Source organism: Ixodes scapularis, unplaced genomic scaffold, assembly GCF_016920785.2.
Source record: "Ixodes scapularis isolate PalLabHiFi unplaced genomic scaffold, ASM1692078v2 PGA_scaffold0__279_contigs__length_252992795, whole genome shotgun sequence".
Taxonomy (NCBI): Eukaryota; Metazoa; Arthropoda; class Arachnida; order Ixodida; family Ixodidae; genus Ixodes; species Ixodes scapularis.
Window position 1 is genome coordinate 67829976 of NW_024609835.1, and position 24814 is coordinate 67854789.

Genomic DNA, 24814 nt, shown 5'->3' on the forward strand with positions numbered 1-24814 from the left:
ACTGTTGAAGTTTTTTCCATCATTCCTGCTTGTAGGTTTCACTGACGATGTTTCCTGCATAAGAGACGTAACGTTTGATTAAATTGTTAATCTTGTTGAGTAAAGTCGGAGCAGTTTTTTTGACCATTATGATTCCCGGCTTTTGGAATATTTTTGCATTCATTCGCACCTTGTACGGCTCTGCTGCCTTGGGCAACTTGAGAGAATACTTCAACCAGTCCACAAAGATCGTCCGCCTGGAATGCCATCAACTCTTCAACCGTGAGTGCCTGAACCACAACGTGATTCCACATGGTCTACGATGTCGCCCCCGGGCCGACACCCTACGGAAGAAAACTGGCCCAGAACTTCAGCCGTGACTGCCTCAAGGCACGGATGCTGGGCAACAAGCAGAAACTCATCGACTGTCGGCACCGGCTTGTTACAGCTGAGAAGTTCCTACGACGGACTCTCAAACCTGACGACATGCACCACGTGTTCGGTGCACGGAAGCAAGCAGAAGAAATGGAAAGGGTCAAATGCACGGATACCCATGACAAGAAACTGTCCCAACTAATTCCAAAGGTCCCCACACCACCGGCATCAGCGGTCTACAACTTGTCATCGAAAGAGCTCTCCGCAGGTCATGTAAGTCTTCTTTCGAAAGGACTTGATTTCGCTCTAGCCCCACGTGTAGTTCCCAGAAGAGACTTTATAATTGAAATTGAGGAGGCACTTCGTCACCTACAGGATACGACCGGGATCAATCTGGCCCGCAGCCGCATATCGACTATGCTTAATAATGCTAAAGTGACGGCATCGAATCTGAGCAAGGTGGAGCAGTCGGCACTACGGGATCTTAAATCGGATCAATCAATTATTATTCTTACAGCTGACAAGGGGAAAGGCACTGTTATCCTCGATAAAGAAAGTTACTATGAAAAAATGCAGGTAATTCTTGACGACACAGCGCATTTTGTGATGTTACCCCGGGACCCCACTCCTAAATCTGAGAGACCCCTTGTTGATAAGCTCCGGGATCTAAAAAAGAAGAAACGCCTAGACGATGCCATGTACCGTCGTCTTTTTTCTTCTGACGGGTCTACACCTAAATTGTACGGTCTCCCCAAAATTCACAAGCCCGAGTGCCCGTTGCGTCCTATTGTTTCATTTATTGGGTCTCCGACGTACAATCTGTCAAAATATCTGGTCGAACTCATCACTCCGGTCACAGGTAAAAATGGTTTAACAGTACGGAATTCCCAAGAATTCGTGGGCCTGGTTCGGGATCACGTCCTAGACGAAGACGACATAATGGTTTCATTTGATGTTGTGTCCTTGTTCACGAATGTCCCTACCTCTCGGGCTGTTGAGATAGCCGAAACACGCCTACGTAGGGATGACAGCCTCCCATCACGCACATCGTTAACGGTGGATGATATTGTAATTTTGCTGCGTTTTTGTCTTAAACAATCGCCTTTTATGTTTCGCGGACAAATTTATCACCAAATTGAAGGATGTCCAATAGGTAGCCCAATTTCTGCTACAATGGCAAATCTGATTATGGAGTATGTGGAGGAAACTGTCCTTGAACAGAGTATGCTCCCGATAGGGTTTTACAAACGTTATGTGGACGACACTTTTGTAATTTTAAACAAGGACCATGTTGCTGACTTTCATTTAGCTTTAAACAACGTTGAATCATCAATCCAATTCACACATGAAGTTGAACAGAACGGTGCGCTGCCTTTTCTGGATGTTAATGTGTTCCGACATAGTAACGGTCGCTTAGATACAACAGTGTACCGCAAAGCTTGCGATACAGGCAACCTCTTAAACTTTAACTCGCACCATTCTGTCGAACATAAAAGCCATAGTTTTGTTTAACCCGAGACTGGGGTATTTCGGAAAAGGGACGAGAAGAAAAGAGGCCACAAGGAGGCGACGTCTCAAAAGAGACGTCAGACGTCGCCTCCTTGTGGCCTCTTTTCTTCTCGTCCCTTTTCCGAAATACCCCAGTCTCGGGTTAAACAAAACTATGGTTAACTTCCACCAGCTCGCCTGCACCCTTACAATTTTTTCACGAACATAAAAGGGCTGTCGTAAAAACCTTACTACATCGGTCCGAACGCATTTCTTCTAATCCTCAATTGCGCGCTTCTGAGGATGCTGTTATTGTTGACCTGTTGATGAAGCGGAATTATCCGAAACGTTTTATTGATAACACGCGCTAACAGATGGGCCAAAGAAGAAGTCAGGATAATGGACGACTTAGGACAGGGCAACTAACAATACCCTATTTGAGAGGTGTTTCTGAGTCTATTCGCAGGGCCCTCGCCCCTTTGAATATCCGCACTGCTTTCAAACCCCAACGTAAACTACGTGACCTCATTTCTAAACCTAAAGATTACACTCCCCCAGAGTCCCAATGCGGTGTTGTGTATAAAGTGAATTGTCTAGACTGTGACGCATCCTACATTGGGTAGACAGACCGGAAGCGCTGCACTCGCTTAAACGAACACAAAAGGGACGTGGCGAAGGCCACGCATGCGACAAGAGCGAAGACGGAACTCGTAGACCATTGTTGGAATACTGGTCACTGTTTCGACTTTGAGAATGCGTCCACTCTGGCGCGCGAACAAAGGTGGGGTCCACGCAGGTTCGTGGAATCATGGTTCATCCGAAGTGACTCATCAGCTTGCAACTCGAACCGCGGCCCCCTCCCCGATGTGTGCGCGGACTTGCTTAAATAGGACTGTTGAAGTTTTTTCCCTCATTCCTGCTTGTAGGTTTCACTGATGATGTTTCCTGCATGGGAGACGAAACGTTTGATTAAATTGTTAATCTTGTTGAGTAAAGTCGGAGCAGTTTTTTTGACTCTTAGACGACGCCGGCCCGTAGACCAAATGTTTGCCCGGTAGTTGCGATACGAAGTAAGTGCAGGCCTCAAAAGACTTAAATTTGAAGTTTGGTAAGCAGGCTCAATGTAAACAGTAGATACAAGAAGATGTTAATCATTGTTACCAGTGGCCATGACCGACTTGTTATCCCTAATTCACCTGGTCCGATTCTACTTGCGATTTTCAGTATCCACTTCGACCACCACAGCTACGGTTCACGCTTTTAGAGCCCGAGCAGCGTCGTGACTGAAAATTGCGAGCGAAATCGCATCATGCGAATCAGGCTTTGGCGTACATACTGCGGCGTCCACGCGGAATGAATCGTCACATGTCACATTATTCACGCGAAGTTTTGTGGTGTAACGAGCCTCGGTAATTTCGCTGACGCCGCTCAAGTAGTCAGACATCGCCAGGAAGACGTAGAATCAACAATTCGAACGCGAAAAAGGGCAGGGGGACTCACACCGACGCCGAAAACATCGCATTCCAATGGTTTGTTCATGGGCGATGACGAGCTTCTTGCACACACCCCCATCGCGCATGCGCGGCGCCGGGGGCGTCAGCCAGGGGCGCTCCGGTTTGTTTGTAAACATGAGTTGGTGTATACGACTGCAGAAGCGGCCGGGGTTTGCGCCTGGTTGGCCATCGTCGTCTTTTTCGGCTTGGTCTTGGGGGGCAAGGGTCCTAATTCCGGGGGTAGGCCAAGGTTGCGGCGACTTGATCGGATCTCGGTATCGTGTTCGCTGGGTCCTCGGAGGATTGGGTTCGGACTTGCACTGCGGGACTTTGGAGGGGAGCGCTGCACGGACATGCGGTACACCACGTCTCCACCAAAATGTCACGAATTAACCGTTAATGAAACATAGAATAACTGGGCAAACTGAAATGTTTAATGGGGCGAACTTGTGCCCAAAAATAGAGGAGAAAAAAAAAGAAGATAACAACAGAGCGTCGACGGCATCGAAGGCGGCGAAGCAGCAGGATCGAACGCTGAGGCGAAACTGACTTTGGCTCGCCACGCGAAGCCCCTTATGTACACGCGTGAGCTTCTGGAATGATCGGCGTAAAAGGATCGACGCGTAGAATATTCGTACTTCGAACACGCCAACAGGATTCTCGAATTTACCAGAATACTAAATTGCAGAAAGGAACAAAATATGCGCCACTCCCAAAAATCGAACCCTTGCTTTTCGCGTGGGAGGCAGGCAATATAACCGTTAATTCAAGCGCGCGCTGCCTACTTTGCCAGCTGCGGGCGCGGCATTACGTGGGAGTCTTGCGCCGCCGAGTTGAAGCGAACGTTCCTCAACCACCACCGTCAGCAGCGAGCGGAGGACCAACTCCAAACAATGGTGCAGGGCCCCAACGAAAGCGTGACCAGCTTCGTTGAGGATGTCATGCGCCTATGTGCCCGAACCGATCCGTAGGTAGCCGAGGAGAAAAAGCTTCGCGTCCTCATGCGTGGCGTGAAGGCTGAAATATTCGGGGGCCTTGTTCGCAGTCCCCCGACAACCATCGACGGTTTTTTGGCTGAAGCCACTAACACCGAGCGCGCGCTGTCGGCCCGAGCAAGCCATTACCATCGACTCGCCGGCGTACCTGCTCCTCCAACCGTCGCATTCTGCCGACTGGACCTGAACACCGCCAGTGTCGACGGCCTTTGGCAATTCGTCCGCGGCATCGTCCGGGGAGAACTCCGGAAGATGCTCCTCGTCGCGGATCGGCCATCCTCACTGTCACTCGCCGAGGTTGTTCGAGAGGAGGTTCATAGAGCCTTCCAACCTGAAGTTCCGATCAACAGGACGACGCCAGAGGAACCGACGTTGAGCCACGCCGTCATGGCCCGACGACCTCCGCAAGCTAACCGCCAAGCCACGGCGCCACCACGGCCAGACACACCGATCTCGTTGCACCCTCGACGCGCGGAAGAAGTTCAGTATGTCCACTCGGAACGACTATCGCCGAGGAAAACCGACGTGTGGAGGATGGCCGATCGACGCCCGTTGTGTGACCACTGCGGGGAAGCCGACCATATCTACCGCCGATACCGGCAAATAGGGCTGCGTGGCTTCCATCCGAACGATCCACGTCCGCGCTACGGTGAAGGCCCGCGGGAGATCGAAGAATACCTCCGACTGGAGCACCATATATCTCCTTCGGAGCAGAGTAGCGCAATCTAGAACGCCGTCTCTCGGCGACTAGCGGCGAACGCCCGGAGGTTCCTACTCCGGTCAGAAATGCATGGAGAACGTAAGACAATCGCTGTTTCTTCAGTATTGTGGAGATGTACAGAATGGCAATTATTTTTGACATAATGATGGAACATTTTAGAATAATTTGCGCTAAGTTTTGTGCCACGTAAGGACGTAACTTTTTTTAAAAAATTGCCCGAGCGGCATTATGCCGCAGACGACACGGCGACGTCACTCCGTTCACGTGACCCGCTCTGGCCAACCCGAAAAGCCTATCTCCGCTGCGAGCAAAAGTCGTCTGCTTCAAACGCCATTGCCTTGGAAATTGCCTTCTCAAAATTTACACACGCATCCGATATTACTAAAACTTTGATAAAGTGTTTAGTGCTTTACTAACTTTATGGCAGACTAGTTTTAAAAAGTGTGAATTCGCCATTTATTTTTTAATCAGCCATGTTGTGTCGATCTCCATGTATTCTCCCATAGGGCGGGCCGCCTCCTGGAACCCTGAGTACCACGTGACTCGCGTCGAGCCTCTCTGTCGGCCATGTTGTCGGCAAAACACCGGGTTCAAAGGATTGCGCTACTCTGCTCCGTAGGAGCTATATAGTGCTCTACCTCCGACGACCTCAGTCTCCCCCGCTTTCAGCTCGCCGCGTGTCCCGGTCACCGTCGCCACGACGTCCAGCTTCACTGATGCACCGACCCCGACGTGAAAGCCTGTCGCCCCTCGCTCCTCGCCGGGGAAACTAGGCACGGCAACCAATCGAGGTGGACTGTCCGAAGACGACCGACGCCAAGATACTCCACGAACGTCGGAGGGCCACCAATCAAACACCACCAGAGACCGAAACGATGCTCCTGCAATGGTGAAGATTAACCTACACGTCGTTATCAAAGTCTACGACGAGTCGGCTCTCGTCGGCACCGGAGCAGACCGCTCCGCCCTGAGTGGGAGGCTCTCCCAACGGCTTCAGAAAGTGACGACACCGTGGGATGGCCCACAGATACGGACTGCCGGGGGACATCTCATCACGCCAGTCGGAAGATGGACTGCTCGCGTCGAGATCCACGGCGAGACGTGTCCTGTAAAATTCGTCATTCTATAAGACTCTGCCAGAGACGTCATTCTCGGCATGGACTTTCTGTGTGAATACGACGCTGTCATCGACCTTCTTGAGAACAGACTGACACTGCGTACGCCTGTTCCACCTTCAGGGAGGCCTGAAACAGCTTCAGCCGCCGCCCGAGTCGCTGCCGACCACGTGAACCAACCGCCGCGATCGGGTACGGTCCATTCGTCACATGCGCACTCGTCACAGGACGATTGGTTACAAGACGAATTGTCCCATAGGAACATTCGTCACAGGATGACTCGTCACGCGGGCAACCGGTCCCGCAAGAGTCTTTTCGTCCACAAACAATGTATTGTTCTATTTGGTTTGGGCGGATAAAGTGGGTCGCCTCTTATCTTGGCATGTCTATCGCTTCTCAAGGGTGAATAGTTTGCAGCAAACGTTTTAGATTCTGGTTCCGTCCCGAACGGTGAATGCGGAGGCTATATAAGAGCCGCTATTTTTTAACTCATACTTCATTCGAAAAGATGGAGGTGATCGCCACAGCGAGAGGTGGAGCTCTGCTGCTGCACGAGGGGTTCTCGTACTCTTGCAGCAGAAAGAATAATGAGACTTTATTTATTTTGATTAGTTATTATTAATACTGTTCACCCTTTTTTCAGGGCGGTTACAGGAGTAGAAGAAAATGACATACCAATACATTTCACAATCTATAAGAAAGTATACAGTACAACCACGCGGATACAAGCACACAAGTTTTGACACACTTTCTGAAAAAATTTGAAATGTAACTAAAGGACACACTCAGAGCACCAAACAGCTTCGTTTCTCCAGCGTTTCCTCAAAGACAACAATACTTTTTTTTTATATTTACAGTATCTTCCGGTAGATCGTTTCATTGTTTAACAGTTCTAACAAAAAACGAATACTTAAAAATGTCATTGTTTACCCGTTGTATTTCAAATGCCTTGTTATGCACACCCCGCAATGGCCGAGTCGAGCGTGGTAGCAGGTAACGGGAGGTGTCAATGTTCAGCTCGTTTCGAAAGAGCTTAAAAGGAAGTTTAAGTCTGATAATTTCTCTGCGACTTGACAGTAAAGGGAGGTTTAGTTCTTTGAGCACTGAAACCACCGAGTCAGTTCGACCATACCTCGAACAGATAAAGCGGGCTGCCAATATTTGTATTTTTTCTAACTTATCAATTTGGTTCTTCCTATACGGATCCCACACAGCACAGGCGTATTCCAGAGTTGGCCTCACCAGGGTTGTGTATGCGGATAATTTTACATTAAACGGAGCATGCCTTAGATTGCGCTTCAAGAACCACAACTTTTTTATAGCCTTACGACACAAGCTATCTACCTGCAGTTTCCATCTTAAATCTGAGGCTATCGTTACCCCTAAGTACTTTAAATGATCAGCTACTGTTAAAGACACATTTCCTATTTTATAATTGTAAGTAAGAATGTTTTTTTTTGCTTGTTATTTTGAGAAAAAGTCTTTTCCGGGTTCAGCTTCATTCCCCATTTTTGACACCAATTATTTACTGAGGCGAGCGACAAGTTTAAGTTTTCTTGGTCTACAGGGCAACGAACTTTAGTGTAGAGCAGGCAGTCGTCTGCGAATAACCTAAGTGTAATATTGGAGCTTACTGTTTCCAGCAAATCGTTCACGAAGTATAAAAATAACACTGGTCCCAAAACTGACCCTTGGGGGACTCCCGACGGCACCCTACAGGCAGACGACGCAACACCATCGATAACTACAAACTGACTCCTATCTCTAAGGTGTGCGCTAATCCACTGAGTGACGTGATCATTAACTCTGTAACTAGTTAGTTTTCTTATAAGTCTTCATGACATACCCGATCGAATGATTTTGATAAGTCTAGACAAATCGCGTCTATTTGTCCTCTTTCGTTTGACGAGCACGAAAAATCATAAAATGTTTCAAGCAACTGCGATACTGTGGACAACCCTCGTCGAGATCCATGTTGGTTTTTATAAAAAAAACTTTTGAACTTTCAAAATAGTCGTAAAGGCTTCTGGAAACTATGTGCTCAAAAAGCTTACAGGAAGTGCATGTTAATGAAATAGGTCTGTAGTTTGTTGCATTATGCTTATCGCCCGATTTGTGAACAACCCTGGCACACAACCAATTCCTGGGAACGCTATGCTGTTCTATAGAGACCCGAAATATAATTGTCAAGTATTTAGAAATCCACTCTGCATATCGTTTTAAAAATCCATTAGGGATATTGTCTGGGCCAGGTGACTTTTGAAAATCAATATTTAGTAACAGTGAAAATACTCTTTGTTCGGTGATAGAGATGTCCGGCATAGATTGAAGCGAGTCGGTACCTCCCGTGCTGAAATCCGCGGTGATATTCGCTTCAACAAATACAGAGCCAAAATATTCGTTGAACCGACTGGCTATAGTGTTCGGGTCTAAAATGTTTTTACCATTTTCCGTAATATACTCTATTTTCCCCTTTGAAGGTGCAAGGTATCGCCATAATTTCTGTGGTGCCGTCCTCAGAAACTGTGGTAAAACGGAAGTAAAATAATGTTTTTTAGACTGATTTAATTTACATTTCAATTCATCTGAAAAACGGAAAGCTTCACCTTAGTTGGTAAATTTTTCTCTTTCGCCTTCTTTTTATTCTACGCTGTAATTGGATAATGCCCCTTGTAATCCACGGACGTTGCCTATAAACACATTTTGTTTCTTTAGGAAAGAAATCGTTCTAAGCAGTGGTCGATAATGTCTTTAAAACGGCACCACAGGTCATCTACGTCCTTTGCGTCATCGAATCTAGATAACGATGATTCTAGATAATCCAAGATATCGACGTCGTCGGCGTTGTTAAAGTCATGAACATAAACTACCGGACGCTTAGAGGTCGCCTTTGATGATATAACACTGCAAGTCATCAGGACTAATTTATGGTCTGAAATACTCTCGTGCAAAAACACAACATTGTCACTCAAATTTGTACCGACAAATATCAAGTCTAGTACAGAGCTTGCAGTTTTTTCCGCTCGGGTAGCCTCATTTACGACTTGCGTTAGGTTCAGGTTAAACATCATACCAAGAAGCAATTCAGATGACTTGACGTCTACGTGGCCAACCTCAAGGTTGCTCCAATCCATTTTGGACAGATTGAAATCACCAGCAAGAATAAAATTATCTTTGTTAATGACCTTAGTAATTGTGAAATCGTAAATTATTTCCATCGTGGACAGTGGGAAATCAGGAGGTCTGTAGACAGCTCCTTTTACATACGTTTTGTCACAGAAAGTAATTTGGCACCATACACTTTCGGTATCTGGAAGATCATCCATCACAAGGCACACGATAGATTTTTTGAGAATTACAGCAACACCGACCCCTCCCCCCCCCCCCCCCCCCCCGCGTTGGACGGTGTTTTCGTACCATATTGTAAGCAGGTGGTAGTATTTCCTCGTCTTTTATGTCCGCGTTGAGCCACCTTTCTGTGACAACGACAATATGCGGATTATATAGCATTAGTATGTGTTCTAACTCGCTAACTTTATTGACGAGACTTCTAGCGTTCATATTGATAAGAGTCTGAGCGGTTTTGTTTTTGTATCCCGCCATTGTCATTGATTTGGGCTTCGTACCTTATCTCTGAGCTTTGTTCGGCTGGCGGTGTTGTCATCCCATACAAAAAAGTCGTTATCGATTTGAATTTTGTCGTCGAAAAGTTTAACTGGGGAACCGTTGTTTCTTTCTGTGCTCGTGCTTCCCCAAAGCATTTTGCGTCTACTTAACGTCGCCGGCTAGTAATCGTTTTGAATAGAGATGTTGGTACCTTTTATTTTGTTGCAGTTCTGAAATACACATATTTTTTCGTTGTAGTCCCGAAAGTTCATTATTATAGGTCATGTGTGTTCTTCACGTTTTTTCCCTAGCCTATGAATTCGCTCCACTGTCTCTATTTTTAAACCGAGGCGGGCATGAAAAAGGTATTTAAGCACCGCGGATCGAACGTCGTCGCTGGTTTCTTTTTCTGGCTCAGGAATCCCAAACACAATCAAGTTATTTTTCCTAGACTTATCCTCCATATTCACCAGTGCTTTTTGCTGAAGTTTCACAGTTTCTTGTAGTTGCTTTACCGTAGCAACCAAGTTCCCAATGTTTTCTTTGTTTTTTTGTACCTTACACAATATGTTTTCTATATCATCGATTCTTTTGTTCATCCTATCAAAACTTGCCTGAAGTTTTGTTTGCTTAGCCTTAATGTCTTTCACGTTATCGCTTATTTGCTTTTGGCTTTCGAGTAGTTCTTTCATAGTTTTTTAGAGATCGGGCCGGGGTTCGTCTCCACATCTCCAGAAATTGTTAGCAACATCAATTTTTGAAAATAGTACACAACAGAACAAGACACTTTGGGGCACAGCAGCAAGAATAGAAACCTGTTGTCGCTTCTATAGCAGCTACCATATTCTCGGCTACTAACCTGCTCGATGAAAAACAAGAGCGGTATTTCAGTCGACTTGCTCCCAGCCTGGCTGCTGTGCTCACTGAAGGACGGCGTTGCTGGATCCAGGTTTATGCCGCGGCTGGGGAATCCCATGGTTCCAAGCTCCCGATCTTTCCATTGGCTACGTTCAACGGTAGGCCATGGCGGGAATCCTTGCCTGCCGTGGCTCGTGACGAAGATTGTTGAAGTCCCGGTGTTTGCTTGGCCGGAGATTGCTGACAAGCTCAAGCCAAATTCGTGCGTCAGCAATAGCTGCTCGATGAAAAACAAGAGCGGCATTTCAGTCGACTTACTCCCAGCGTGGCTGCTGTGCCCACTTCTTCGGATTTGTCGCAAAAGAGGTGAATGCAAGGCAAAAATAACAACTTATTTAGCTGCCAGCCGCATTATTGCCCGTTCAACCGAGCATACGCACGCGGGGGACCCAACTGAGACCTACCTGCTGAAGACTTGTGATATGATGAAAGGAAAAGCGGGTGAGTGCCTGAAACCTTTCTGCGTTGAATATTGCAAGATTTGTTTTTCTAACCATTGGTTTATTTCACAATGGGAAGTCGTGAAACTCCTCATCAGATTCTTTTGCACGCTGCTTCCACTGTGAACGAGGACACCGCGTCTCAAATGCCCCCCCCCCCCCCCCCCCCCCCCTTCATCCCTTCGGCGAGCCATCAGGAAGCAGAGACAGCGCATGACGTTCACTTGCGGCGTGCCGTCTGCAAGAGGAGACATCCGAATCCCCGAGGAGTTTAAGGTTCTGTCCAGGACTAAATGCTAGTGGTATTTTTCTTAATTTTCATATCTGGTTGTTGGTCACGAGCAAAGGCGAGTCTTTTCTTCTGGACGACAGCGGGGACGGCGACCAGGCAAGACTCCTCATCATCGCAAACGGAGAGGAACATTGAATATTTGGCTCAGTCAAACGTCTGGTTGGTGGATGGTACGTTCAAAGTGACACCCCAGCTGTTCTATCAATTGTACATGGTGCACGCAATAGTTCGTGGAGTGGTCGTGCCAATGGCCTACGGGTTGCTGCCAAGCAAGAGTGAAGACGCCTACACAAGGTAATCCCTCTTATATTGAATCGATAGTTTTAGTGCTTGTAGTTGTAAACTTTACATGACATAATTTTTTAAACGAAACCCTTTTTATTCCCTACTTTTGCTAGGTTGTTTGCAGCTTTACTCAATATCTTGGTTCCCCTGAGCGTTCATGTCATCTACTCGGACTTCAAGATCGCGGCTATAATCGTCATCAAACGCCTTTTACCTAACGCGAGGATCCAAGTATGTTTTTTTCTTTTACCTCAGTTCGTTTACCGGAAGGTCTGTGCATCCGGTCTGCAAAGCAGATACAACACGGACGAGGACGTCGCGGTGCAGGTTAGTATTTTATATGTTTACGGGGGAATAATCAATCGTTCATTGTTGTCTAATCCATACCGCATTGCACTTCCACCACTTCAATGTTTTACAGATGAGAATGTTCCCAGCACTTACGTTTCTCCCGGTTGGCGAGATACCTGAAGCCTTCCAGGATCTGCTGGAGGTCATCCTCGCGGAGGCTATCCGTGTGGCTAACTATTTCGAGGACACTTATGTAGGCAGGCCCCATCGAAATGGCCTGTGTTCCTTGCTCTTTTCACCGGAAGCGTGGTCTGTGAGGGAGTCAACAATAGCCGATATGCCTCGAACCAGCAAGAGCGTCGAGGAGTGGCACAGGGGACTGCTGGTATCCTTTTCTTTTTAAATCTCGAGCCAGGCTGTGTTGAGAAAGCTATCGAGTTATAACGCAATTTACATATCACGTTCAACAGGGCTTTCTGTCTTCAGAGGAACGTGGGGTGCAAAACACCAAACTTGTGGTTTTTCTGGACTACATCAAGGAAGATCAGTCTTTCAGTGAGATGAAGATCGCACAGTCTGAAGGCGGCACGACGTTAACGAGGACGTCCAAGAAGCACGCCGATTGCAACAGGCGGATCAAGTTCACCGTTGGACAGTACGACAGCATCCGACGCCTCAACACTCTCGGGGCATTGGCCAGGAGCATTACTTCCTAAAATCTTGTAATGATCAGAGTAATTAAGTAACAATTTCAAGTTTAACTTCTTTTTCAAGTTCTCCTATATTTTAGCAAAGTGGTGCGAATATTTCATGGTATTTATGCATAGGCCGTATCATGATTGAGCTATGCAAATCGGCCCAACCTTATTCATAACGTACATATACACACAAATTCATTTTCATAAAGGACCACACGTATTGTTTTAGCTGCCCGGTCAACAGGGAATCTGGGCAGTTCCTGAAATTTATATTTTATTATCGTCTTCTGCCCGCTCGATCTGAACAGTGGCCCGCGTGAGAAGTCATCCTGCGACGAATGTTCCTATGTGACAATCGCCCTGTGACCAATCTTCCTGTGAGGAGTGCGCATGTGACGAATCGTCCTCATCCCGCCGCGATCAAGTGTTGTCGTAACCGTCGGAACCGATGCGGCTACCCGTGGCGAAGTTCTTCTGTAGGGAAACATTGAACTTTTCTTCTGGGAAGAGGAATGGGCATCGCAAGAGGAATAGCTGAACTTAGGATGGCCGCACTTTAGTCCTCGTGACAAACTTCCGAAATGGACCGCAACATCTCACGAGAGGTGCAGCCGTGGGTCTCGTCGAGGAACTCCGAAACTCCGCCGAAATCGCTGCGATTACTGAAGAATCCTCGCCACCTCAGCAAGATAGTACAACGCCTGCGCAGCTAGACATTGGCTCTAAGCTTCCGGGCCCGAAAAGATGGCAGCTGATCGACCTCCTCACCGAATACACCGACTGCTTTGCGACATCGTCGAAGGTATTCCAAACCGCCGTTGCGAAGCACCGCATCAATACCAAGAACGACGCGCGCCCTGTGCATCGATTGCCGTACAGAGTCTCCGTAAAAGAAAGGGACGTAATCTAGGAGCAAGTTCAAGAGATGCTGAACGACGACATAATCTAGCCTTCAAGCAATCCGCGGGCCTCTCCAGTAGTACTGGTTAAGAAGAAGGACGGAGCGCTTAGGTTCTGTGTGGACTACCGACAGCTGAACGCAGTAACGAAGGAATACATCAATCCACTCCCCCGCATCGTCGACACGTTAGACCGGCTGCGCCACTCTCGATACTTTTCATCGATGAACCTGAAGAGCTGCTACTGGTTAATCGAAGTCGACAAACGGGACCGAGAAAAGACAGCTTTCGTCAAGCCGGAGGGCTTGTACGAGTTCAAGGTGATGCCTTTCGGCCTATGCACGGCGGCAGCAACTTTCCATCGTGTCATGGACACGGTACTGGCAGGACTGAAGTGGCAGAGCTGTCTCGTCTACCTCGACGACGTCGTAGTGTTTTTCGGCGACTTTGACGTGCACTTGCGACGACTCCGTACTGTTCTCCAAGCCGTACGGACCGCCGGACACACCCTCAAACCGTCAAAGTGTCGCCTCGCTTATGACAAATTGAAGTTCAAAGGTCATGTGGTTAGTAACGAAGACGTTCGCCCGGACCCAGAGAAGACTCGCGCTGTCGCAGCATTTCCAGCGCCGACAGAAAAGAAGGCCGTGCGCAGGTTCCTTGGACTATGTGCCTACAATCGGCACTTCGTTCGGAATTTCGCAAGGATATCTGCACCGCTCCCAATCCTCACGAAGGACACCGAGAAGTTTGAATGGGCCGAAAAGCAGCAGCAGGCATTCGACGAGCTGAAGCGATGACTCCAGACTCCTCCTGTTCTCGGACATTTCGATCAGAATGCGGATGCCGAGATTCACACGGACGCAAGTAACGCAGGACATGGCGCGGTACTGGTTCAACTACAAGAAGGCACCGAGCGAGTCATCGCCTACGCAAGTCAGACACTGTTCAAGGCGGAGAAAAATTACTCCACGACTGAGAAAGAATGCCTTGCGGTCGTCTGGGCAAACACGAAGTTTCGTCCGTACTTGTACGGCGCCCGTTCCGCGTAGTCTGCTGGCTTGCCAACCTCAAGGACTCGCCAGGACGCCTCGCTCGATGGAGTCTCCAACTACTAAAGTACAACATGACTGTGGTCTACAAGTCAGGCCGCAAGCACAGCGACGCCGACTGCCTGTCTCGAGCGCCTGTTGAAATACCTTCCGGCAGCCGCGACGACGATGAAGACGAGTGCTTCCTAGGCGCAGTGAACACTGAAGACATGGCGCGACGTCAATGAGACGATCCTGAGCTTCGCGCACTTAGAGAGCAGCTGGAAGGGCACGGCAGTACGATCCCATGTGTTTTCTCACGAGCCCTGTCGACCTTTGTCATGCGACAAGGTGTTCTCTACAAAGAGAGCTTCAGGGACAACAACTTGTCGTGGCGGCTGGTAATCCCGTCCGACCTTCCGAGAGGAGACCTTCCAAGCCTGCCACGACGACCCGACGTCTGGACACCTTGGTTACAGCTGCACACTGGCCCATATTTGTGAAAAGTATTACTGGCCCAAGCTCCCCCAAGACCGTCCATCTATACACACAATCATGCCACGAGTGCCAGCGACGCAAAAAACTTCCGACAAGGCCGCCCGGACTCCTGCAGCCAGTTTCTCCTCCAACTGCATTCTTCTACAAGATAGGAATGGATCTACTTGGCCCTTTTCCGCCGTCGACGTCGGGGAACCGCTAGATCACCGTCGCCACAGATTATCTCACGGGGTACGCCCAAACTGAGCCCTTCCTTCAGGGACTGCTGTGGAAGTGGCCAAGTTTTTTATCAAGTCCATCGTCCTCCGGCACGGCGCTCCCGAAGTCCTGGTCTCAGACCGTGGATCATCATTCATGGCCCAGCTGACGCAAGAAGTCCTTCGTCTCAGCCACACCAGCCATCGTCGCACCACGGCGTACCACCCGCAGACCAACGGGCTAACGGAGAGACTCAACAAGACCATCGCCGACATAATATCCATGTACGTCGACGTGGAGCACAATACATGGGACGAGGTGTTGCCGTACGTCACATTTGCCTACAACACGGCCGTACAAGAGACCACCGGAGTGACACCCTTTCGAATGGTTCATGGTCGCGTAGTAACGACAATGCTGGATGCGATGTTACCCCACGAACCGGCTATCAAGGGCAGCGACGACGCCCAGGTGGTTCCCCAACGGGCAGAATAAGTCCATGAGCCTGCCAGACTCCGGATTAAAGCCCAACAACGCGTCGACGCTGGCCGCTACAACCTTCGTTGTCGGGACGTCCACTTCCAGCCCGGAGACAGGGTGTGGGTCTGGACTCCGATTCGTCGCCGTGGTCTCAGCGAGAAACACCTGAAACGGTATTTTGGACCCTACAAGGTACTTCGTCGCCTTGGAGATCTGAACTACGAGGTGATGCCTGACGGAACAGGAGCATCATCACGCCGCCCACCATGACCTGAAGTCGTCCACGTCGTGCGCCTGAAGCCGTACTACGCTCGATTGGGACTGTGGATGTTGTGTGCTCCAAATGACTCTTTAGTTTACCGTTCTTTTTATTTGCCTTGTTTTGTTTTCTGTTGCATCGGGGCGATGCATTTCTTAAAGGGGGGAGTAATGCACTCTAAAAAAAGCCCGTGCGTCTGCTTTCCCTCACAACACTCGGAGAGCCAATCACCGCAACTTACCGAGGGAGCTCAACGAATGACAATGCCGAAACATATGTTTAGACCAAAAAACGCAGTTTGAGTTGTGACATTAAGCAATGCAAGCGTGACGTTTTGCATTGCTTAATGTCACAACTCAGACTGCGTTTTTTGTTCTAAAGATATGTTTCGGCATTGTCATTCGTTGAGCTGCCTCCGTAGGTTGCGGTGATTGGCTCTCCGAGTGTTGTACGTAAAAGTAGACGCACACACTTTTTTTAGAGTGCCGCGCGCGCAGCTGGCTAAGTAGGCAGCGTGCGCGAGGCCTAACGGTTATTGTGCCTGCCTCCACGCGAAAAGCCAGGGTTCGATTCCTGGGAGCGGCGCATCTTTTGTTTATTCCTGCAATTTAGTGTTCTGGTAAATTCGAGAATCCTGTTGCGTGTTCGAGGTACGAATGTTCTACGCGTCGAACCTTCTACGCCGATCATTCCAGAGGCCCACGCGTGTGCATAAGGGGCTTCGCGGGGCGAGCCAAAGTCAGTCTCGCCTCAACGTTCGGTCCTGCTGCTTCGCCGCCTTCGACGCGCGCGACGCTCTGTTGTTATCTTCTTTCTCCTTTTCTTTTTGGGCGCAAGTTCGCCCCATTAAACGTTTCAGTTTCCCCAGTTATTCTTTGTTTCATTGCCTCTTCATTCCTGACAACGTAGGCGTTCGAGATTTTGTGTCGTCTCGTTTGTTTTTTTATTTCTTCTTGTCCTAACCAGCTTGCCTTGCCTGGATAATTTTGCTTCTTGCATGTTCATTGTTTTGCCGAAGGGCTCAAAGTGACGGCATTAGGTTTCGTTGCTGGCCATTATAAGCAACAAAAATGCCTCACCATATATGCTTCGTACCACGGCAAGTGGTCTAAACTAGAGGCCATGCGTTCCTCGGTATAGTTGTCGGTGAGCAATTGTGGAATTCGTTGTGAACACACTTTCCGATTCTTCAGTTTCTTTGTAACCACCGTTTGAACAGACCCGAACGACGTACCGAACACCTTCGCTAGCGAATGCTAACTCGGACGACGGTCTTCTTGCGCTGCTTCATCAATCTAGGATATTGCTTCGTCTGTCACTGCAACATTCGCACCCATTAAATCACTGCAGTCTTCAACACACATTCGAAACTCGACACCATAAACATTCTGCGAGAAATGTGGGGAGGTCGACACCCTTCCGCTGTTGGGAACTGAATCACCACTCCCTGATCCATCTTGAACGGATCCCTGAGGAAACCGGCCAGGTTGCCAATGGTGTCCAACACAATTCAGACATGCCAGGAGAATGAACGTTTGCTCGCTCGTACTTTGGTCGGCGCTTATCGTGATAACTGGAACGTCATTGGGCTTCTTGTCTGTCAGTCTATATGACGCGGTACAAACAGATTTACTGCACCCCGCCTCGCTCCTACATTCATCTTCGGATATCAGGTCCACATCTCATCTCCAATCACCACCCGGGAGAAAGAAATAATATTGGTTTTTGCTGGTTTATAAACTTATAATTTGCTTAGAAAACTTTTTATTTTAGCAGCGCCTTCAAGCTTCATCCTCTACAGTGCAGTATCAAAATGTCTTTGTTATCAATCTTAAAGGTGCAAACAAAACGCAAAAAAAAGCGAGTCTGACGATATGAGTTTGTGATTCGCAGATTCAGGCGCCCTCAGCGGCGGCCCTACTACCTCCCCTTCCCCCGGTCCGGAGATTGGGAATGGCTTTTACGTGACTGACTATTTGAAACGGCTGCCGCTAGAATAGCGCGGCTCCGCGAAAGCCGGGCGTTCAAGTGGCGGCATTAAGTTTGGGGCGCCATTTATACTCAGTGCAAAATACTTGTCAAATTACGAATACATCGGTCATGCTGAAATGGCTTACCTTCATCTATTGCACCTTCTCAAATTTGCGTAGGCGACGCTTCTTACCTGGAGAGGGTTGGAAAAACTACGTACCTGTCATGTTGGCTTTGTGCTTGAGCATAACTGCTGGCTCTGATTTTAGGGATTACAAAGCGAAAACAAAAGTCCAGTTTCATCATCACGTGAAATGCGCTTGTCACAAAGTTGATTCACTAGCGTTGGTGCTTGAGTACATTGGATGTTCGTAAATCAAACAGCGTAGGACCAATGACTTGATGACAAACAAACCAAAGCGCAGTAGTTTGATTGTCTTCTGGCATTTGTTGGTGTTTTATGCGCCATTGGTTAACCTTAAATTTACGAGAAATATAAACACTTTCAGTGTACATTTGGAACTTTTTTGGGTACGTTCTTTGCTTAAGTAACACATGTGAATTGCGAATTACTGTTTTACAAAGCAGCAGCTTCACACCGAGGAAGTGCTCACACTGAACATAGATTGGTCCTAAATAATCTAATAGATCTCGTCTATATTGCAATTTAAATAAAAGTAGTTTCAGATTCTGTTAGCGCCTTGCTCAGAAGTAGTTATGAAATATCTTTACTAAAAGTAGCCTGGTTTTTTGTTGAACAAATGTAGAAAAATAGTAAAAAAATAAAAACCGATAAACGCGAAAGCTAGAAGGAAAGAGCTTGGGCCACGATTTTCTGGTGCACATAAAAGTCACACAACAAATAATGAGTTGTGAAACCAAACCTTTACATACATTCTATTTGAGTTGATTTGGGGCCCCAGTGTACACAAATGGCTCATGTTGGCGAAGCTTTGGTTTGCTTAGTCCAGGCCTCGCAAGAGAAAGTTACCCGGGAGTGCTGTGCAAATGTGCCATTTAACTGGGTTTGCTAAACACTTCAACGACATTCTTTCGCTCCCTTTTCTTCTTCTAGCCTCCCTGTCGTGCAACGGTGACACCGGAAACTTTAGACTGCTGTGGTGCTGCGTTAAAACTCGAGATCTCTGCAATTTTCCTGCTGCTTTTTTAATCAAAGATCGCTCGCTCGGTCAATCATCCCAAAATATAAAATTTGGTCTATATTAAATTGACACTGCGTGCTGAGTGAAGCAATAGAGAGAAACATATATAAATAAAAGCAGCTACTATTTCAATTGATAATGTTGGTTGCTATTATTGGTTATCCCCGACTAACGGAGAGTTGTTTTATATTTCGTAGGCCAAACTACATGTGACGCCATTCTTTCCTGCCCGTCAAGCAGTCACCCACACGAGGAGGGCCCGGTTCACTTGAAGTCTTTGAACCCTAAATAGTCGGGCCCCGCTCTATATCGTTGTATTGCGCCTGGAACGCGTCTCCAACTGGTGTGTTTACCACGCCCTTAAAAGCGGTTTCTCGATTGCCACCTGATGAAGCCACAGAAGTGTCATTTCTCTCGCCTGCCGCGATCCTGCAGTAGTAAAGCAGCCGAGGTGTATGTATGTGGCAGGTGTCCTTTTCCGCTGCAGGGCGCTCCTCAGTCAGGCAGTTTATGGAAGCTTGAACAGCCACGGGAGCTGAGACGTGCGAGGACAGCGACCCCGCGCGTCCGCTCGCGTTTCTTGACAGCATTTCTACAACCAACCGACAGCAGGATGGCGACATCCGAGAGCACGAAACGCCGCCTCCTTTCGCATAATTTGTTGCCACTTCGGGACGACTTTGGACGCATATGCGGGATAGGATGGTTAACATTCCAGTCCAAGACGCGTTCCTGGAGGAACCGTAGTATTAGTAACGGGACTACGCAGGCTGATATAAATGTTATAAAAGACAAAATGAAATTTATACACCTTTGGACTCGTTAGATAAATTGTTCGATGAAAAATTGACCATAATTATTGTGACGGTGGTAACTAGTGGAGAAAATACCGAGCGAGACAACGAGGAACCCATTGACGTGGACGACTCTGGCTCCAGGGTAATCAATCTGTAAAACACGTTCAACAGCAGTGCTAGTACTCCTCCAAGCCATTCCTATGTTCGACGTCTCGAGGAACTCAGTTTATCTGTATTATGGAAGGTATGCAGTGTGTAGTGCGGTGGACAGGTTCTGTGTACCACTAGTTTACTTCTAGTTGGGAAGGGGGGTTGAGGGGTGGGGACGTTTAATAGACGTAAAAGTTGAATGAGGAGCGAGTTCGTCAAGAAGCCGCTGCACGATTCCAAAAAAGTACACAAAAAATTAAAAACAAAAACAAAAAACAACACCAAGAACGTTGAGGCCTTGAGTAGAGGAGCTTAAAGGGATACAACAACGAAATTTCGGCGCTTATTTTTTGGTCTATATGTGTTCAAAGGAGTAGTATCACATCGAACACACCACTATCTTGTAAAAGGGATACTGAATAGAAACTTAAAATATACAGAAAACACCTAGAAGTAAGTCAAATGGAATCAGATAAACCTGTAATTGATAATCGGATAGTCATTTGAAACGGATGGCTGCATTTTTCGTTCTAAATGCCTGGATTTCGGCGAGCGCTTCAAAATCAGCCGTCGAAGTGTGCGATGCATCTCGGGAGATCCGGCGGGGTCTTGACGTCATCATGCCTCGGAGAACCAAGCGTACCGTAGTTATGAGTCTTGCCACTTAGTGGCGTCAGCGTGTTACAATCTCGCATAGTCGAAGTACCCGAGGGCTGTAGTAGCATATTGCAGAGCCGGCGGAGCGGCTGGAGCGGTGGGTAGAGACATTAACAAGGACGAAGATGCCGCCACGCCGGTACATCACCAGGCCATGATGGCCGAGAAGCGATTCTGCCTAGAGTCGTATTTGTACGACCCGTCTGTCTTGTCTTCGTCGTCCGCAACAGGTAACAGAGCTTATTTACAAAACGATCTAACAGCAAAACCTAAGAAAAGTTCCGTATTCACAAAGCGAAATTATCGCAAGTTTTTCGCACCCTACGATGAGATCCTACGACAATGCGTACGACAGCTACAAAGCTTTACGCACTTTTTATGATCAAATTGACATCGCCGGCAACATCGCTCGCTCACGTTTTCGCGACGACCAACGTGCATTTCCATGTGCTCTATGTGCGCGTCCCAACGAGAGAAAAGAAAAAAAAAAGTAATTGAAACTGAACGCCGCGCTGGAGACAAACGCTAGAACCACGGATACCTGAAAAACCTACAACGACAAGGACCCACCGACCAAGCGACCACCACAGACGCTAGGCTTAGCAAAACACTGCACTTCGACGATCCGGGGCAAGACCATCTGCACACAATCGGCTGGCTTGATGAATGGAATACGTCCACGCGACCTGTGTGGACCCTCCTCGAATGAATAGTTTGAACCATGACCTTGCTTGTTATCAGACGCGGCGGTGACGAACGATCTCGTCGAGAAAGGGCACTCTCCTCGATTCAATCTCCTTTTTGTGTGTGTGTGTTATAGAGCTCAAATAAACACCATATGGATTGCCTTCGCAACCTGGGTACGTACACGTTTTTTAGATGTCCATTTTATTTCGACATGATACGCCAACACATGTCGAGCTCGAGGAGTTTTCGGGAGCGACTCAATGCCGGTCCAATCTTTCTCTGCCGAGCGTCTCGTCAGCATCGAGTTGTGATTGTCTAGAGGCCCAGCGGTTCATAAAATCGGTTGTAAAAGACCGTTCCCGAAGCGGTTACCAAGAACGCAATGCCAGCGCGGTTCTGCTCCCAGCGCGAACAGGTATTTACATGGATCTTGCTGACACTATTTTACTTCAAACGTATCTTCCTGGACGTTGGCTTTTTCCCGCATCCCCGAAAAGCGCCGGAGGGATTTGTTTACATGCGCGCCGCTCTGCAGAGCCGTATGGGCCTTTTTAGCAGCGATGGTAGTTGTGTTGACTTCTTAGCAATCGAGTTCGTTATCAGTTACGGTCGACGAAGGCGGCTATCTCGTGATCAGGAAAGGTGGGCATGCGGGCCCGTTTAAACAGACATTTCGTAGCGTGAACATCGCACTTGCACAATCTCCAAACCACCCCAAAGAAGCGTTGCCGGAAAGACCACCCGATACTAAAACGAACGGTGGCCAACTCTGCTGTTGCTTTCTTCACCAAAGGGCCTCGGTACAACGTTCAGGCCTAAGTAATGCCTATGAGTGACCGTACTTCCCGTTGTGGGGCTGCGCTTACGGGCATGTTGTCGCCACGACATTCCATCGAAGCTTCACAGACATCCACGAAATCGTTTTCGGTTATCGTTTTATTCAGTTTAAAATTCATTTTCTCGCGTTATCCTACGGAATATTGGTATTGGTGAAGTCCTATTTTAGCCCTCTTTATGTTCAAGCAAAGAGATGGGCTCTAAAATTTGGTTTCCGTACCCCTTTAAAAAAGTCACGAAACGGAATTTTAAAACGAATTAAACGATTAGCAAAGAGCACCTGATGGATGTCGCTAACGCCTCGCTTGTAATGGCCGTCTAGGAACCTTGAGAGGTAGTGATGGTAACTGTCTCGCCTCCGACCACGACGAGAGAAGAGGGGAAGAAGGAACTTCGCTCTTCCCGAGAATTCCTTTTGTGTGTCCCAGAAGTCACTATTGTCGCTCTACAATATTATAGAATATTAACCCGTCACTCAAAACTCGTACAAGAGCTGCTGCTTCGCTGGCTGGAACGATTGGGCCATCCTTTCGACGTCAGCCTCCCCGTAGCTTTGCTCGTCTCGAGACGAACTACGTCACGATTGCGTTGGATGCCACATGCTCTCCGCTGGCTGTTCTCAGAGCGCTTGCCAGAGTGGGCCGTTTATAAAGAAAAATACAGCCACCAGGTTCATAACACAAACGTGCGATTGCCATTTACGGATATTGTGGATCATATTCAACCTATTTCTGAACACGACGGATGTATTTCAAATTTTGTTGAAGTATCCCTTTAAATCTGCTTTGCTTCGTAGGCGCTTTTTATGAGAGTTAGCACCGTGGAACTAAAATTACACACAACTAAATTATAAACATCAGTGACTGCTGGTAGAGAGCACATAAAGAAACGAAACATATGTGTCGTGGTCTTCGCCCTAGAGTTCATTCTTTATGGAACGTAAATTTAATCGCTTCTTGAAAATCGCGCTTTGAGAGCCGTAACGCACTGCTCATTTGCCCTTCGGAAAAAAAGAAAACAACAAAAAACACCAGATGTCACTTGAAAGACAAAAAAAAGTAATCTTCCCAATGTCTTAACGTCACTAAGAGAAAAAAAGAAACTAACATTTTTATATCAAATTATTGTTTCAAATTATTTCCAATATGGAAGCAAAAATAGCTTGAAGAATCATAAACGTGCGCGCTTTGTTGAGCACGCGTCGTTGGAAAATATTTTCGGGTCTGAATAAGACGTCGGCTTTAAGGTAAGAATTGTTGCTAACGCCATATTAGCTACAGCAGTGCTTCTCAACCACTTATGTTTCGCGGACCTCTTGCGGATCGGCGGAGATGACGAAGGACCCCGTTTGTGGTGAGAGGAAGGGAAAGGCATAAGTTAATTATGATAATTAGATAATTATTTAATAAATGGATATAACAAAATGCTACTGTAAAGTAGACTTTACTCATTGACATACTCACGAAAAAACGCACCCGAAGAACGGAACGTTTCTTCTCAATCTGAAAAAGGACAACTTTTATTGCCGGCCTTGACTGATGAGGCAGGACTTCGCGGATCCCTAAAATGCCTTCGCGGACCCCGAAGGGTCCGCGGAGCCCCATTTGAGAAACACTGAGCTACGGGCTTGCAGCTTCGTCGCTGTAATATTTTGGCATCAGACTGTTTTTTTTTTTCACGTGCCTTTTTGTTGTGCCTTTCAAACGCTGTGTCGTTTTTTTTTTTTTTTTCGTGTTATTTTCACGCGTGCTGTTTTGTCGTATGGTGTTATGTTACGTTCCTTCGTGGGGTTGCCGAAAAAAATCCCGCAAAACAACTTAAAAGAAAAAAAAAGAGAAAAAAAATGGAAGGGGACGCGTTAACGTCAAGTGTGTGACCCGCTTTTAGCCGGATTGTGCTCACATCAACAGTAATTTGCGCCATCGCATGCTTGTGCCATATCTCAAAGGGATTCCGGCCGTTCCCATAGAAGCCCGTGTATTCATTGTAAAAATACGACATTAACATCGTAACGTTGCATATTTAAGAATTTGGCAAGCCACTGCTCTGATATATGGTATACCGCAGTTTTTGTGCCAAAATGTCAAGATTGAATTGATGCATCGGCATATATAAACTGCAGGTTCCTGAGCCGAATAAACGGCTTGAGGCATTGCCACAACGGATAGTATCTGAGTGAATGAAAGTGTACACTTTAATCTTAGACATAAAAAAAACAATTTGACATACTATTTTATTTTAAGCACAACGCGTCCTTAATATTATAGAAAATGTTATGGTTTGCGAAATGTTTCTTTGCATGCATAAATTAACACAAAATATTGGAGGCACCTTGCGCAAAATTCGAAGAAACAACTAAGTTTGACGGCCAAACGTTTCCAATGCAAAACAATACAAGATTTATCATTGAACTACAGCAATGAAGAAGAATGAATCATATGCAGGGTACATTTTGTTTCTCCTCAAAATTGATCGCTCGGGTTCCTGACAT

The 24814-nt window shown here is 47.3% G+C and overlaps 1 protein-coding gene across 1 annotated transcript in view; it reads left to right on the forward strand.

The window, feature by feature from the left end:
- Window positions 1-291: 291 nt before the first annotated feature.
- The window catches only part of LOC121836848, a 63090-nt gene continuing 38567 nt past the window's right edge, over window positions 292-24814 (forward strand). The window contains exon 1 of the mRNA XM_042292122.1: window positions 292-627. Coding sequence (XP_042148056.1) covers window positions 292-627 — 336 coding nt within the window. The remainder of the gene's footprint in view (window positions 628-24814) is intronic.